This window comes from Columba livia, chromosome Z (assembly GCF_036013475.1).
Source record: "Columba livia isolate bColLiv1 breed racing homer chromosome Z, bColLiv1.pat.W.v2, whole genome shotgun sequence".
In the NCBI taxonomy this organism is placed as follows: domain Eukaryota; kingdom Metazoa; phylum Chordata; class Aves; order Columbiformes; family Columbidae; genus Columba; species Columba livia.
The window spans coordinates 35,887,461-35,903,294 of NC_088642.1; the positions used below are offsets into that span (position 1 = coordinate 35,887,461).

The following is a 15,834-nucleotide window of genomic DNA, read 5'->3' on the forward strand; positions in this document are numbered from 1 at the left end:
TGGCTAGGTACATTTCCTATTCAGAAAGTGAGGAAGATAAATGAATGGAGAAAGAACAGAACAGCGCAATTTCAAGGCTATGTATACACTCTCTCAGCTGCTTTCAGTTGCTCGTGTTATAATAACCATGCATTAATTTAAAGATACTAGTCTACATTTGAACAGAGAATGATGCTAGCAATAAAAAGATAATAAAAGAGTGACCAAATCTTCCCATAGAACTGAGTCCTGAACTCTACAGAGAAGGTCAAACTCCAGTCAAGGTCAAAGATGTTATGCCTGTTCATAGATTTCAAATTTCTTATAATTATTCAGTGTTGAAATCCAATGCAAGTACTTCATCGGTGTTCTGCAAGGTTCTTCTAATACAAAACTCTCATATACCTTTACTAAGTCTGCATTCTATATGAGATTTTTAAGGTTATTTTCACCTAAAATTATGTACTGTATTTCCAGCATGTTGTATGTAAATATGACATAAATAAATCTTTAACTTCAAATAAACTTAATACTTTCAATGCCATACAGTAAAAGCATAAAAAGAAATATATTATCACATATATTTATACAGGTATGTGTATATTTACATAACACTTTGTTAAATTCATGTAACACCAGATCAGAAAAACTGAAACACATTCAAAGCAGACAGGTTGCACACAATGACAACTTAGATCAGAGACTTCCTGAAGCTACTTAAAACAAAAAGAGAAAGTTAATTTTGTAAATCATTAGTATATCAAAACAGATTTCTAGCAGGCTATCAGAGGATGTTAGTGAATGCACAGAATAAGGAAACTAGCCACTTTGTAAAAATCCAGGTAAATTACAATCCAGGTAAAAGAAAAAAATCTGAAAACTATCACTACCTTGCTATAATACCGTGGAGATACATTAACATAGGAGTAAAAAGGAAACAATAAATAGTAATAAAGTAGGATCAGCTGTACTCCTGGAAGCATTCCTTGCAGAAGGGGAATCAACTGTACTCACAAACATATTGTTGCCATTGTTTAATTTAAAAATCCAAATTTAAAATGGTTAAATACCGGCACCACATAAATGCTATAAAAGAATTGATGGGATTATGATTCAGAGTACCAAAGTAGAGCTGCTGATTTACCAGAATTTTTGGCCAGACATTATTGTAAAGTTTGTAGTCCCCACAGTATTATTTATACAATCAGAAAGACTATTATGACACCCAGAGAGGAAGAAGATACTGCTTTAGTCTCATTACTCCAAACAGCCAAGTGATTCTCTCACAGTATCCTGTTAAATAAAAATGATATACCCCTCATCCTAAATACAACACCACAGAGCAGATACCCTGGTGTGTTTAAGTAATGTGTAAAGTCATGAGGCATCAAACACCTTCTGCATGCGAAGTACAGAAGTCAAAGGGCTTGGCTACCTTATATTTTCCAGAATGTTTCAGACCTACAGAGTTAAAAACAAACTTTCTAGTAGGTCATTGAATGTGGATCTACAAGGTCTTCTGGATATAGCACCTTACCAAATGTAACATGCTTGGTTCATTAAAATGGGGAAGCTAGACTGCGCTATCACTTATACATTTATACATGCGTATACTGCTCCCCACCCTCCATTATAAAAATGCTGATTTAAACAGAGGATTGTAAAAGTCCAGTACTTAGCTTCAGCACAAAAGTGATTATTTGTGATTATTAGTATATTTATTTAAATTTGACATCTCTGTGCAAAATGAATTTTTCATCATTATTGATATTTTGCCATAAACACTGTGTATGTCAATGCATGTAAAGAAAACATCACGTTAATGTGTGCTGGTGGCTAAGCATGCTCAAAATACTTCGTTCAAAGACTGCATTTTAATCTTACTATCTCAGGAAGACAAGCATAAAAGAGGCTCAAGCCATTTATAGTCTTTCTGAACAATGTTTTCAGAAGTGCAGCATCAAGAACTCCACATGAAAATAGATCTGAATGATACATCTTAGTTACTCTGACAGACCACAACCATTTCAAAAAACAGATATGTGTTAAACAACGGTCTTACCAGGTTTGTCTATATCTACAGCTGTGAAAGAGCTTAACCCCCCAACAGCCTACAATGACAAAAGCCCATTATGGCACTCAGCAATTGCTGGGAAATATGTAATTTCTTTTCATATAGGTTTCTCCATATATATGTATGTGCTCCAAGGAACCAACGAAGGTAGGATGTTCCTAAAAATGCCATTCTTTCTACCCAGTAACTTTCTACACAGGTAATAGTGTTAAGAATTTAAATCTAAGGACAACAAAAGAACAAAAAGGATATTCCAAGATATCAAGATTTCTTTCCCAATGGTATGGAGAAGAAGCCCCCGAGAAAAGCATAATTATGCATCTAACTAAAAATAATCACAAACTTATAAATATATTAAAAATCAAAATAATTAGATAATAAATGTATTATTATTAATAGAAATGTCTGACAAAAAAGTTAATATCAAAGCAAAAGGTTTTTTTACTTGTATTATCTTTTATTATTTCAAATATATTTCACAAGACAATCTCATAATTTAATGTAGTTTGGACTCTTGCTGGAACACTCACAGCTGAGCTTCCTCAGATCTGTAATCAAGAGGGAGATATTTAGGTATATAAACTTTTATGAACCTTTAAACCAAGTTAGAGGTCCAGAAATAAAAGTTCATCACTCAGGGTTACTATATTCATTTGAGATACTCAGTAGACCCAGCAGTAAGTGACTGAACTGATCGAATAGGGAGTTTCTACAAAGCAAATATCCATGACAGATACTTCTGTGTTTTAACAGTATTCTTAATTTAACAGCTATTTCATCATAGCAAAGCTTCAGATCCCACCCTCTCCAGCTGCTTAAAACACAATAAGTGCCTTAAGTTAACACAGGTAGAAGGCTTCCATCCAGCACCAGTAGTTCCCAAAAGCTTTTGTGACTGAGGTTGACAGTCAAAAATGTTCTCCACGCAGATACAGAAGGAGCATGACTTAATAAAGCTCTGAATAGCACTTAAGTGCAAGAAGACTAACAGAGAAGGAACAGTTGAGATAGGTCTCCTACATCAACATGCAAAATGGGAAAATGGGACCTGTTGACTAAAATAGCATCAATCTTGTCTTACACTGTTTATTATTCTGCTATTTAAAAACCAAGGAAGAAATAACAAAGAAAATAAAAAGAATATGTACATTACTGCATAACAGATCTATTTGCTACAGAATGCACTGGGTGGCCAAGAGCAATCCAGAATAGCAGCTTCATACAATTGACAGAGATGGAATGAAAAAGACAGATAGTTTCAACAACAGCTTTTTTCCATAAGAACCTAAGCACTGAGCAAGGTTATTCGGATGCAGCAAGTCCTCAGGAAACATTTCAGCACCTAACCTAACCTAACCTAACCTAACCTAACCTAACCTAACCTAACCTAACCTAACCTAACCTAACCTAGCCTAGCCTAGCCTAGCCTAGCCTAACCCAACCTAACCAACCTTACCACACCACACCACAACTTGTTCAGAACCCAACTTCCATCAGCCACCACTCCACACTACCCCCTGCTTTTGCCAGCCCACTCTGGCTCTCTCCACCTGTCAAGAAGTGCAGCAGGACATGGGCTTTATTGCATCTAAAGGGAAAGCTGCAAAGAAATAGTGAATTAACTGCTTACGTTCCTGTTGCACTTTCACAAATATAAACAAATGACCACAGTGAACAAATTACCACACTAATAAAATAATCCCAAAACAAAAAAAACCTCTTTAAATCTTTTTCTGCTGTTTTAGGTCTGCTACAACTACTACACTGATTTTAGCAGTAAGGGGATGGAAACACTGACTTCAAAGTTAGGGATGAATTCGGTATTGCACTGAAGCAGCAGTTCCAAAATTTCTTATGTGAAAAGCACAGCACGTCTTCCCACAAAATAACTGTGCTATTTTATACATTTTAGAAAGCCTTTTTTTTAAGAAACCTAGTGGTCTGTTATATTTTTCTCCATTTCAAGTACCTGAGAAAGAAAGTAACTTTAATTCTATAATCTTCTTGCTGAAGTAAAACTCATTGTGGAGAACTATCAACATTTCAATATTTTTTATGTTCTTCACTTTGAATTATTATTTTACAATTCTTCATTTAGGATTTGTTTTTCTTCATTCAGTACTAAAAATAATTTGTTCTACAGATCACTGCACAAAGAAATGCCATCTCCCAAAATGGCTGCCATCTGCCACTGTTCCCAGTGCGAGAAAACCCTCTTTCTCTTCAGGGATGATCAGCTTCATTACTCCTAGGAAAACTGGAACCAATTGAAAAGACAAATATGTATTCTCTGAAGAAACTGGCAATGTTTTTGCAAGTGAATAGGGGAAACAGAAGTTAAAGGAAGAAACGCTGAATCTGAAGCGAGGTAAAGTAAGCTAACTCATTCACTCTGCCAAAGGGGTACACAAGTCATTCTAAACTTAGGACCTTGGTTTTAAGGAATGACTGGTACCAACACATGATACACACAAGAATCTATCTTCTCAGTTCTTCCTTTAGTGTTTGTTTTTGATATAAATACTTCAGGTGTTTGGGAAAGTTTGCAATTTTTTTTTTAAACTGGGTAGATTTTGATTTAACTGACAATGGGTGAACACGTATCAGCACCAGAGGAATTACAAAGTCCTTGTAGAGTTTTTACTGTCTCAGAAACACTGTTAAACTAGGAACTTCATTTAAGGATGTGTTTAAAATAAATCTGAATATAGAAATGCAAAATCTAAGTATTCAAGCATTTTTCTAAGGTATGGCCAGATAAATAAGGGAAACTAGGAACTGGGCAGCAGGAGAGGCAGAGTGGAGTTCAATGTACTTGTGGATTTAAAAATCCTAATAAACATAGCGATACACTAATCCTAAGTGTATAGAGGCATCCCTGCAAGACCTGCCTCTGTAATCCACCCTGGCAAGTAGAACTGGGAGGGAGTGGCAATATAGCAGCTATTTAGTTAGTACTTGTTACTCCTGAAGGCCTGAAGTAGGGTTCTGGATAAACCATGCAGCAGCTAAAGTCTTCAAACTGCCTCAAAGATTACGTTAAAATATCTCTAAGAAGGGCAACTTTCAACTAAAAGTTAAACATAGGCACAAGTTTCTTTACAGGTATTTACCTGTTTTACTTTATAGGTAAATACTGTTTTACTTGATCACTACCAATTACAACTGTAGGTGCTTCCTCAGAAAACAAACAAACAAAAAGAAAACAAACAAACAAAACAAATCAACCAACCAACCAAAAAACCCACCACCTCCCGAAAACCCCAAATCCCAGCATATTCCGTCAAACACCTCTTAACATACACAGTTCTTGTTGCTGCCCCATTAACTATTTTAATGTTACAGCTTTGTCAAAGCTTTCTAGTTTACAGTAGCTCTCTCATGTAAAAGATGCTCTTGCCTCAAAGCTACTTTTTTTTTTTAAGAAGCCTGCAAACTAAATACACAAAACAAGTCTGCACTGAGTCACTTACCTTCCACGTTTTAAACATAAAATTGCAATTAATAATATTTTAGAAAGCTTAATTTTCACAGCAGTTATGCTCAACCAGACAGTCCATGGCAGAAAAAGTCTGACGTTCAGCAGTTAACACAGGATAATACCAACCACAGCATACATAAAAGTCACAGATGAAATGCGCAACTTATTGATTTGGGATGAGCTGATATCTCTGATCACAAGCTGGATATAAAAAAAAAAAAACAAACACAACAACAAACTGTTCATCTTTTTATTTTCCTTCCAAGTGTCAAATGGCAGATGAACAGTCAGCCAGCTTACAGCCACATTGGTAAATTTCTCATCTGGCTTTGTTGCATCCCATTCTGTTGCTGGAACATAAACTAAAGCCTGTTTTCCTGTCTGACAACCAAATCTGGAAAGCGGACTGGACTGGACTGGACTATCATTTTTTAACCCATTTTTCCATTAAACTACCTTAAAACTATACAGAAGCTGAACAGGGAATCCATCAGGCCGAGCACTGCTCTATCCTACCGCATAAGGATGTAGTTATTCAAAACTATCATCCTGCAAACATTGATTCTGATTACAACAGAATGCAAGTTATTAACTTTTACCATGAAGCCCAAACCTGAGTGAGAACAAAAGGAGCGGGTGGGCTTAGTGTGAAGCTACTTTATCCATCACACCATTCACAGTAGTGTTCAGTAGTAGCTGTCACAGGGTAACTTTTCGGCTATACTGGAGTATGTATGGATGAAAACTTCTCCTGTATCAGCCCATTTCTTATGCAGAACCCAGGAACAACTCTGGCCAATATTCTACAAGAAATCTGCAATCAAAAGAACCCACTACAATCTGGGTGTAGCAGCTGCATGGCCCAAACTGAATGTTACATCTATAGCAGAGAGCAGTTCAGTGGGCAAAGGAGAAGTTTGCTCATAAAGCAACATCTGTTCAAGAGTTTCCAAGTCTTCTTGTAAAGAGATTTTAATAATGACAAAGGTGTTAAGGATCAAATCCTTAGCATATGAGGATGCTCTAAACTGAAAGGCTCTAAAGATCCCACTAATTTAGATATTCATAAATAAAGATTCCTTCTGAAGTCAAAACACACCTCAAATGTGCATGACTGGTGTAAAAATGGTAACTAATGCTTTATCAAAAAGGCAGTGAGAATACTTTCAACGAAAAATTCATTAAACCTAGATGCTCTCAGCGAATGTTCAGTGACCATTATTGCCAGCCATATTTATTACTTGTTTCATCCAGGAAACAATTTATTTTGTGCTGTCTAGCCACAACTGAACATTCAATCTCTCTCCCGTTTTTCAGACTGAAATCAAAAGTCCTATACCTATGAATTTTATGGATGCAATGGTACAGACTGAATCAAAGCTACTATGCAATTTTTTATTTTAATTAAAGATATGCTTCATTCCCTTGCTGCAACAGATCTTATTCTTAAAAGCATAACAACCATCAAAAAAAGAAATAAATGCCATTAACCACCTGGGATGAATATTTGTTTTTTTAAGAGACTGAAGATGAAGCATTCCTTCCTAATGAGTTATTCTTGTGAAAGACACTACTGTCAGAGGTCAGGGGTATGGCAGGTGTGAATGTCTGCCTACACCTATAGTAATGTTGCAGAAGTTGCAGTGCTAGAATAAACAATTTTAATAGGAATAAAATGTTTCATGAAGGATCACAACAGTATCTCATTAGGACATATCATGGAGCACCGCATTCATTTTACATTGCAGTGTTTGGGACATCTGCTAAAGGAGGATGCTCTTGAAAATTATAGGCATAGCTGGATGGCAACAACAGTGTCTTATGTATGTGACAAAGGACTGATCTGAGCATAAGACTACAAGATAGACAATCCTGAGCTTCAAATGCAGTTATGAAGCCTTCCCAGATTACTTCCATAGCACTTGAACTCTTGGTTTCAGCGTTCACTTTTGTACAAACATCATTTAAGTGACGGGAAAAAAAAAAAAAAAAGTGAAGATTTGTCTAGGTGATTCCCTTCAACAATGAAAACTACAATATACATGCTTGTTATACATGTGGGTCCTTTTTTACAGGCTTAGACCTACACATCAAACCAGAGAACTGATGTATAATTGTTTATGGAAGACACACAGTTAAGCTCTAAAATACTACAATCAACAACAGTTATGCAGACTACAGGTAACAAAGCTCAGGAAGCTCTTTACACACAGGTGATAATAAAATCTATAGATTTGAGTCCATATATATTTATTCCTCAACTATTTTTTATTTCAAACATGCTCTTTTACAAGCCAAAACTCTTCCTTTGCCTCTGATACAATCTTCTGAATACCCCGATTCAGTATCAAGCTATCATTACCAGCGACAGTGTTTTTTGCAATACAAATTACACCTGTACAGCATTTTAACCCTGACCTTCATGGATCCAGCAGTCTTCAGTAACTGCGTGATACTCAGTTAGAATTCAATAAACAATTCTGTTAGTCACATAACACAGAACGCAGCTCTCCTCCATCCATCAGGATAGCAGTAAAGTATGAATAGGCATAAAAGTTTTGAAGGTGCCACTTCAACATAGTGGGTTTTTCTTTTAATAAATAAGTTACTTTACAGAAAAAATAAACAAACAAACCACATGGAAAAAACAAACAAACAAACAAAAAACAACCCAGAGCAATTTACTCTTAAAAAGACTAAGAGTAGTGACTTTAAAATATAAATATATTTAAGGCCTAGCCTTTGATTTTTACTTTATATGGAATTCACAGGGTCATTTCCATCTGTCATGGAAAGGCTTAGTATTTGCTCAAAAGGAATTTAATTCTGAAAGGTCTGCCAGTCTCCACCAAAATGAGTGAGACAAGTAAGCACCTCAGAAGATGCACACAACCTGCTCCAGAATTCATCGCTCTTCACTTCTTCACACCCTTTTGTTTTCAAACTGTCAATATAAAACTATGTTTACTAAGGACTGTTTTCGCATAGATGGAGCTCAATTGCATGTACTGTTCAAGAGGAAACAGCTGAATGAATCAGTAAGTTACAAATGCGTGATTCCTAGCAACTACATTAAAACAGCATTATATAAAATATTAACTGAACATTTTCAGTTTCAAAGGCCTGGGTTCACATACACCAGTTCAAAGTGTAAAATGTACATGTTTTACCACTGCCTTTACATGTTCTCATGGCAATTTCTTCTGATCTTCTGATCACCGTAAGAAGAAATCACTTAATGCAGCTTTCATTAAATAATGGGACAAAGTCAATTCACACAATTTCATTAAAAATATATTATACTGTGATACATAGGTATTCCACATATCATATTTTTGAATGGAAGTTTTTCCATTCACATTTTTCAATGTAATACAGTTTACATTACTGAGGGGGGCGGGGGGGAAAAAAGAAGTGGTGGGAGAATGAAAATGTTAAATTAAATTCTATGGGGTTTTTGTGTTGTCGTGATATCTAACTTTTCCCTTTTCCACAAAAGAAAGCTGTGGAAACTTCCTCACAAAATTGCTTTTGCTTCTGCATACTTATTTTCAGCTAATAAAGGAAATTTTGTGTAATGACCAATATACCCACCTTAACTGAAAGCTAATTACAATATCAATTACAGCCTCTTCTCTTAGGGGTAATTTACGTCTTAAAAGGAGCTTCATAGACTTAGAGAAGTAATTCATCCTCTGGTAAGTGAGTGTGACAACAACTTTTATCACCAAAATCAAGCGTGAAAACAGCTGATTGAAGTTGCATGAAGCTTCTACACAGCTTTTTAATTCTCTCAAGTCCTAAGCAGCACCCGTTTTTGGTCTTTGCTCAGAACAGACCACAAATATGTCTCAAATCAAATTCAAAGCCCAGAATACTACATTTAATAGAACACATACATACCAGAACTAGAATCAAAAGAGCATTAATGGATGCTTGTCAGTCTTGGCACACTTCCACATAAACTCAGGCAAACCAGAGCTGCAATCAAGTACCCGACAGAACTTTCTGATCTGAAGTCCCCGCATCTGACATGTACAATCCTTTCAAACTAAGATATGCATGCAGAATGCCTCTAACATTGTAGATAACAGTATCTCTGTTGATTTCATCTAAGCCACACAATTTATACAACTCCAGAATCTGCTCTCTGGTTACAAATGTTCTCCTCCAAGAGGGGCAATAACTTACCTTCTCACACTTCATTATGCACTACTATGTCTTGGCAACTTCTACCAGCCTCAATAAAAAAATGCTGAGAACAAAGGTGCATATGAATAGATAATCCTAAATATGGTCAGTCCAACATTCAATGTCCTGAGCATCAGGTACAACCTCCTCCTGCATTCTAATGAAGCCTGTTGGAAACAGAGGCATCTTCTATGTGTCACATTAATGCAAAAGGCCTCAGATCGTTTTGGATGAGTACCAATGTCAAAGGATTCCCTAGCCTGCCTTTAATGCCATACACACCACGGTGTTGTGTTTTGGAGACAGGACACACCCGTAACATTGACTGTATCCTGGATCAAAACTGCTACACAATGAGTTTTTTTCTCCCTGATATAAGGCCTGTTAAATAGGAAAAAAAAAAACAAAACAAAACAAAACACACTAATTCTCAATAGGCTTCAGATCAGAATAAAATTAATACTCAAAATTTATCTCTTGAATTTCACCCATTATTCAGCAGTCTTATTCTCTGTGGCCTTAATCTAACTCACTTATTTCTGCAGCTGAACTTTACAGTCTGTGTGTGCAATCCTTGATACCTAAGCAAAGGCAAGTGAGACTGAGCAGAGAGTCAACAGATTGCCTACAAGACAGCTAATGAGATGCACATGTTCCACCCCACTGAAGACAAAGCAATAATATAGATAAAAACAAATAATTTGACCTGTAGAATACCCATTACTTCTTATGGCAGGAAACTGTAAGGGAGCTTAACTTCAGATTTATTCAGGAGTGCAATATTTTTACTGCAGAACTTTCCACTGATGCCAATAAGATAATGAAACTCCCGTGAACAGTGCTGATTGCTATGATGAACTATGGAATATATTTGTACAATAAATAGGTCAAGATTTTTACTTATTGCCATTCTTTGCCATTTCCTAATACTGCCTGTTCTATTTCTTCACGTTTTCAGGAACAGGGAAAGAAGAAATTACTCTTGATTTCAGCAAGATATTTGGGCTCTCAGCTACAATAAATTTCCATAAAGCTAACTAAGACTGAGAGTGTTTTACTCCAAATCAATTAGTCGCACATTATTTTCTCACCACTTCAGAAGCATCTAGGGACTGAAGGTGCTTTCTCCATGGAGCCCTGCGAGGCTCTACTGTGAAAGCAATGGCTTAACCTTAACCTTGGAGTTTGCAAGGCTTTCCACAGGCGTTCTATGTACGTATGGACTACCAATACATTTTAGAAGTGGTTAGAAATAACAAATGACATAGAGAAAATTTAAAAATAAAATAAAATAAAATAAAATAAAATAAAATAAAATAAAATAAAATAAAATAAAATAAAATAAAATAAATAAAAATATTTCTATTCACTTCTACCAAATAGCAACAACTCTGCCAAATACCAACAACTTTCATGTTTCTGCATGAGTGAGAGCATCTGTATCAGGGAGAAGGAAAGAGGTTCAGGTTAGCAATACTCAGGTTACTATTATTCAGGACAGGCAATAGAAGGGTAATGTTTATTTACAGAAGGGATACACTAAGCAGTCCAGCATCAAAGCAAAAGTGTTCCAGAGGATAAATTCCTTCAGTGACCATCATCTCTCAAGAAGTATTAGGATATGCTATGCCTCCTACTGGCAACCTCAGACATTTTTGATTTTAATCCCTTGCTCTGACTCATACAAGAAAGTGCCAGTAGAACTTCAGGACTGCATACTTAAAAAAAACCTTTCTATCTCCAGCAGTACAAGAGAGAGAAGGAGAGGTCTATTTTTCAATAAAGGTAGAAAAACTGCAGCTTTATAATGTAAAATGCCACCCAAAGCTTTCTTAAATTCCACCTTCTTTTTTGATCTAACAGCGAATTCCACTAGAGAAACATGGAAAGAAACAGTAAGTTGTGTAGGAACTAGAATTTTAACCATGTTCCATGCTGCTGCTTTAATTATGTAAAACAGTATTAAGTAACAAACTGTTTATGCATGAAGTGGATCATTTACACATCAAAAACTATTATGATAATTGGATCATGCTACCTTCTTAGCTCTTCCCACCTCTCCTTCTTCAAACTCTCAAGTGGAGTAATAGTCAGAGAAATACCTGTCCTAGGCTGGGGTGATGATGAATTACATTTTTCCCATTGATCTTGCAAACACAGGGCACTTGCTCTGAAGAACTGGATCAACAACCATACATGCTTGGGGAGAAAGCAATGCGTATTTCATAATTTCCCAAATGTGATGTTCTTAACACCATTATAGGCATGACAACAATGGGCAAAAAAGGAGAACACACAGATTTGGGGTTGATCCAACATCGCTACTGTTGTTCATTTGGAATTTATTTTTTTCTAGGAGGGGTGAAGGAAACTTACTTATAATTTCTATCCTCTTTCCTGGAAATGATAATGTAAGCTACGAACTGTCATTTAAATTCACCAGGTTTCATGTTACTTTTATTATACTCTTTGCACTAACACTTATTAAATTGAATAACAGCTCCTGCTTTATTCTTAAAGTGACACAGAAAAACTAATACAGTGAGATCACTGAAAACCTATTTGACAAAAATACTTTAACATTTCCAGTGTATCACAAAACTACACAGCACCCATGCAGTAATTCTGGTTTAAATACTGCAGCTGCACCCTTCTAGAGACTTCAGTCCCTCAGGTGCAGAGCTCTGGGCAAGTTCCCGGGAATTCAAAACCAAAGCCCGGCTGCTGGCGGGTCTCGAACACACGGCTGCGAACTCTCTCCCAGAGGGAGCTCACCTGGAGGCGGGGCGGGCGGCCGCCCCCCGCCTCTGCGGCTGCGCGGGGCCGTGCCGACGCGCGGAGCTGTCTGCGGTGCTGAACGGGCGGCGGAAAACCTCCCCCCCCGCCTCGAGGGGTGGAAGGTGCTCCAGGTCCTCCACTGCCCGCTCGAACCGGCCGAAAGGACGAAAAAGAAAACTCATCTGTCTCATGTTCACAGCTGCCTGGAAGAAGCCCTGCAAGTCTTTATAAACTTCCCTTCTAACTCCCTTAAAATGTTCAGCAGGTCTGGGACAAGCAAACTCCAGAGCTTGGTTTAACTGACTAGCCGACCACCTTCAAAGCGAATCATACCGGCAAGGTCATTTTAAAGGAAAGACTAGAGTCACCTGCTGTGCTGCTAGGCAGAGCCATAGACTTGCTTGCAGCATGGCTGTTTGGACTTCCTACCAATAAATCAAGGTCACAGACTACTGAAAAGAACGAGATAGCCCATTTCCATTTGCAAGCATTTTAGACCACCAGGAGTTTCTAAATATTACACCTGCAAGCAGTAATAATTACTAAACTGTCATCTTTTTATTTCCCAACATATTTTGTCTCATGCTTTGTGGAAAAATCCACTTACATTTAGGTTGGTTTGCTTCCACCTGAGTATGAAACAAACCACACTGCAAGCAGTGACCTTCTTCTGTTCTATAGAACAATTTTTCTTCTATCAATGAACTTCTGCTTATTTACACTACACCAACTGGTGAAGTCTAAACGTGCTTCAGAGAAGCATTAGAAAGGAATGTTCAAACTTGAACAGGATTGACAAATAGCTGATGCAAACAGTCCTCCAGGACACAGCCAACCATCTGTAGGCATGATTCTACAGACCTGATTCATTCTACTGTGCACGGCAGGATATTTCCTTGAACTAAAGGCATGTGGGCTTCCAGAAAACAGTCACCTTCAAAAACTGTTTTTTAAACATTGCATTATCAGGGTTACAAAGTAGTTTCTTTGGCCTGGAGAAAATTCCTTATGTTCCTAAGCCAAAGTATGTTAAATGTGCTCCTTTTCACATGTCAAGTATAACATACATTTCTGACCATAGGTGGACATAAATTTTGTTCTGCATGTTCTTCATCTTATTTTTTAAAAGTCAAGTGTGTGCACAAAACTAGACTGTGTCTAAATCAAAAGGCTATCAGATATCTAATAGCTAAGAGTGGTATTACACCCTTTGCTTCTAGCAGCCTCCTTGAAAAAGAGAACTTCTTTTTCATTTTCAAGATGAATGACAGAGCCCCTTTAAGCTGCAGCTAACTCCAGGCCTTGCCTTGACTCCTGCAGTTTTCAGCGTCTCTCAGGCGAAAACATAGAATATTGCTGTTACAGGCAGGTATAGTTGTGTTCTGTACTGTCAGGCAGCACTGAGAACTATATCAACCTTGATTAAGTCATGCGATTGCATAACTCCTTCCACGTAGTCCCGTACATTAGGAAGTTATTTAACGATTAAAAAAATGCAAACAAACAAACAGAAAATGGAATTACAACTTTAGTTCTTTAAGATAGTTTCTTTTCTGATCCATAACATACTTCTAAGGGAAAGAAAATCTGTAACCATTTACCTGAGAAAAAACACAATCAAATCTTGGAGTAACTACTCAGTATAAGCTGATGCATAGAGGGACCTACAATTAACTGGTTATCTTGCATACAATTTTCAATTTAAAGCTTCTAGAAAATGCACAGAGGGATTAAAATGTTTACCTAGATTTTCTTTCAGCTTTGCTCTTCATGCCTCAATCACCACTTGTGGGAAGATACACCAGAGAAGCTGGCTCCCTCATTGCAGCAGCACCACTTGTTTGTTTTTATACAGATAAAGAAACCTCTCCATTAGTACTCTAGTAGTTTATAAAGATGCTCTTTCACCAGAACACTTGTTTATTGACTACAATGTCATTAAACAGCTTTCAATATCTTCAATATTAATGCAGAGAAACTGGGTTCTGAGCCAGGAATCGAAGTTTTGCATATGCAAAGACTGCACAACAAGATCCAATTTGGCAAAGAGTCTTCAGTAACATTATACTTCTCTAACCTTACCCTAAGTAGGAGACTATGGTACTATTTCACATAGAAACTACAGCATTCATTTACATGGAAACAGGGTACTATACAATTCTTAATCTTTTTTTCTTTTTTTTTTTTCTTTTACTGATTGGTACTCATGGAAAAGTCTTCTTTGCTCTTGAAAGCTGTCATTTCAGTTTGTAGCTCAAAGTATCTCTTAAGTAATCTGAAAAAGCAAAAGCATTGATGCACCTACAAGCAAGTTATTTTTACCTTCACAACTTTGAAATCTGTTCTAAGTTTCAGCTGAGCTGAATGCCAAATTTTAATTTATTGGTGAAAAAAATTACAAATGTAATTAGAACTTGAACTTGTTCAAGTCCCTTGAACAAAAATCTGTGACAGCATTTGTAAGACTTATTCTGCATCTTTGGTCATTACATTCCTCCTACCTTTAGCCCTACCATTCTCAACAGTTTTCCTCTGTCACATTCCTAGCGGTTGTGCGACATTAAATAAAACAAGTCAAACATAAGTCTTCCCCCTCCTCTTAAATATTCTCCTAGCATACATTCATATCTGAAACAGTGCAGTGAAGATTACATACCTTTCATGGTGAAGATAATTAACTTCGCCGTCAAGAGAGAATGCACGGCATGAAATTTAGTCACTGGGAAACAAAAGATTGTTGCTGTACATCTGTTACAGAAGACAGCAGGCATGTAATAACTTCAGGGATAAACGATCCTATATCACAACTGCAGGCAACAGAACCTGGCAGGCAAAACTTCCTAGTGAATACATGCCCACTGTGTTTCTCTCCAGGGCTGAGGTCCATTCACTGAACTTCAGGAGATGAGCAGGCAGCACTTTTGCTCTCTGAACCAGTGCGAAGTGCCCAGTACTTACCACCACTGTGCCCTTACACAAACCACCTGGCACCCCCAGCTATATACCAGCAGCACTCACCAGCCCACAGAAGGAAACGTTACCTGGATTTCCCTTGCATGGTACACGATAATGAGCCCAAGCAGGATAATCGTGGAGAGGCTAATAAGGCATTTCAGAGCGAGAGAATACAGCGACTCCTGCAAGAGAAAAGACATCGCCGTCCCTGAGACCCGCGGGCACGGGCCGCTCCCGCCCCACCACAGTCCCCGGGAGGGCACCTCTCCTAGCGGGGCCGGCGGCAGAGCGGGGGCCGGCGGCTCCCGGCCGCAGGGCGCGGGGAGCGCCTCGGGACGGGGACGGGACGGGACGGGGGACGGGCAGCCTCGCAGCG

General features: G+C 37.7%; 1 protein-coding gene across 6 annotated transcripts in view; it reads right to left on the bottom strand.

Moving 5' to 3' along the window:
* The window catches only part of KCNN2 (potassium calcium-activated channel subfamily N member 2), a 69,636-nt gene that overhangs the window by 51,817 nt on the left and 1,985 nt on the right, over window positions 1-15,834 (bottom strand). For all 6 annotated transcript variants that reach the window (XR_010468844.1, XR_010468845.1, XM_065045383.1 and 3 more), the window contains one exon: window positions 15,545-15,640. Coding sequence is in view for 4 of the 6 variants with exons in the window: in XM_065045383.1 (XP_064901455.1) it covers window positions 15,545-15,640 (96 nt within the window). In the remaining 2 variants the exon portion in view is untranslated. The remainder of the gene's footprint in view (window positions 1-15,544; window positions 15,641-15,834) is intronic.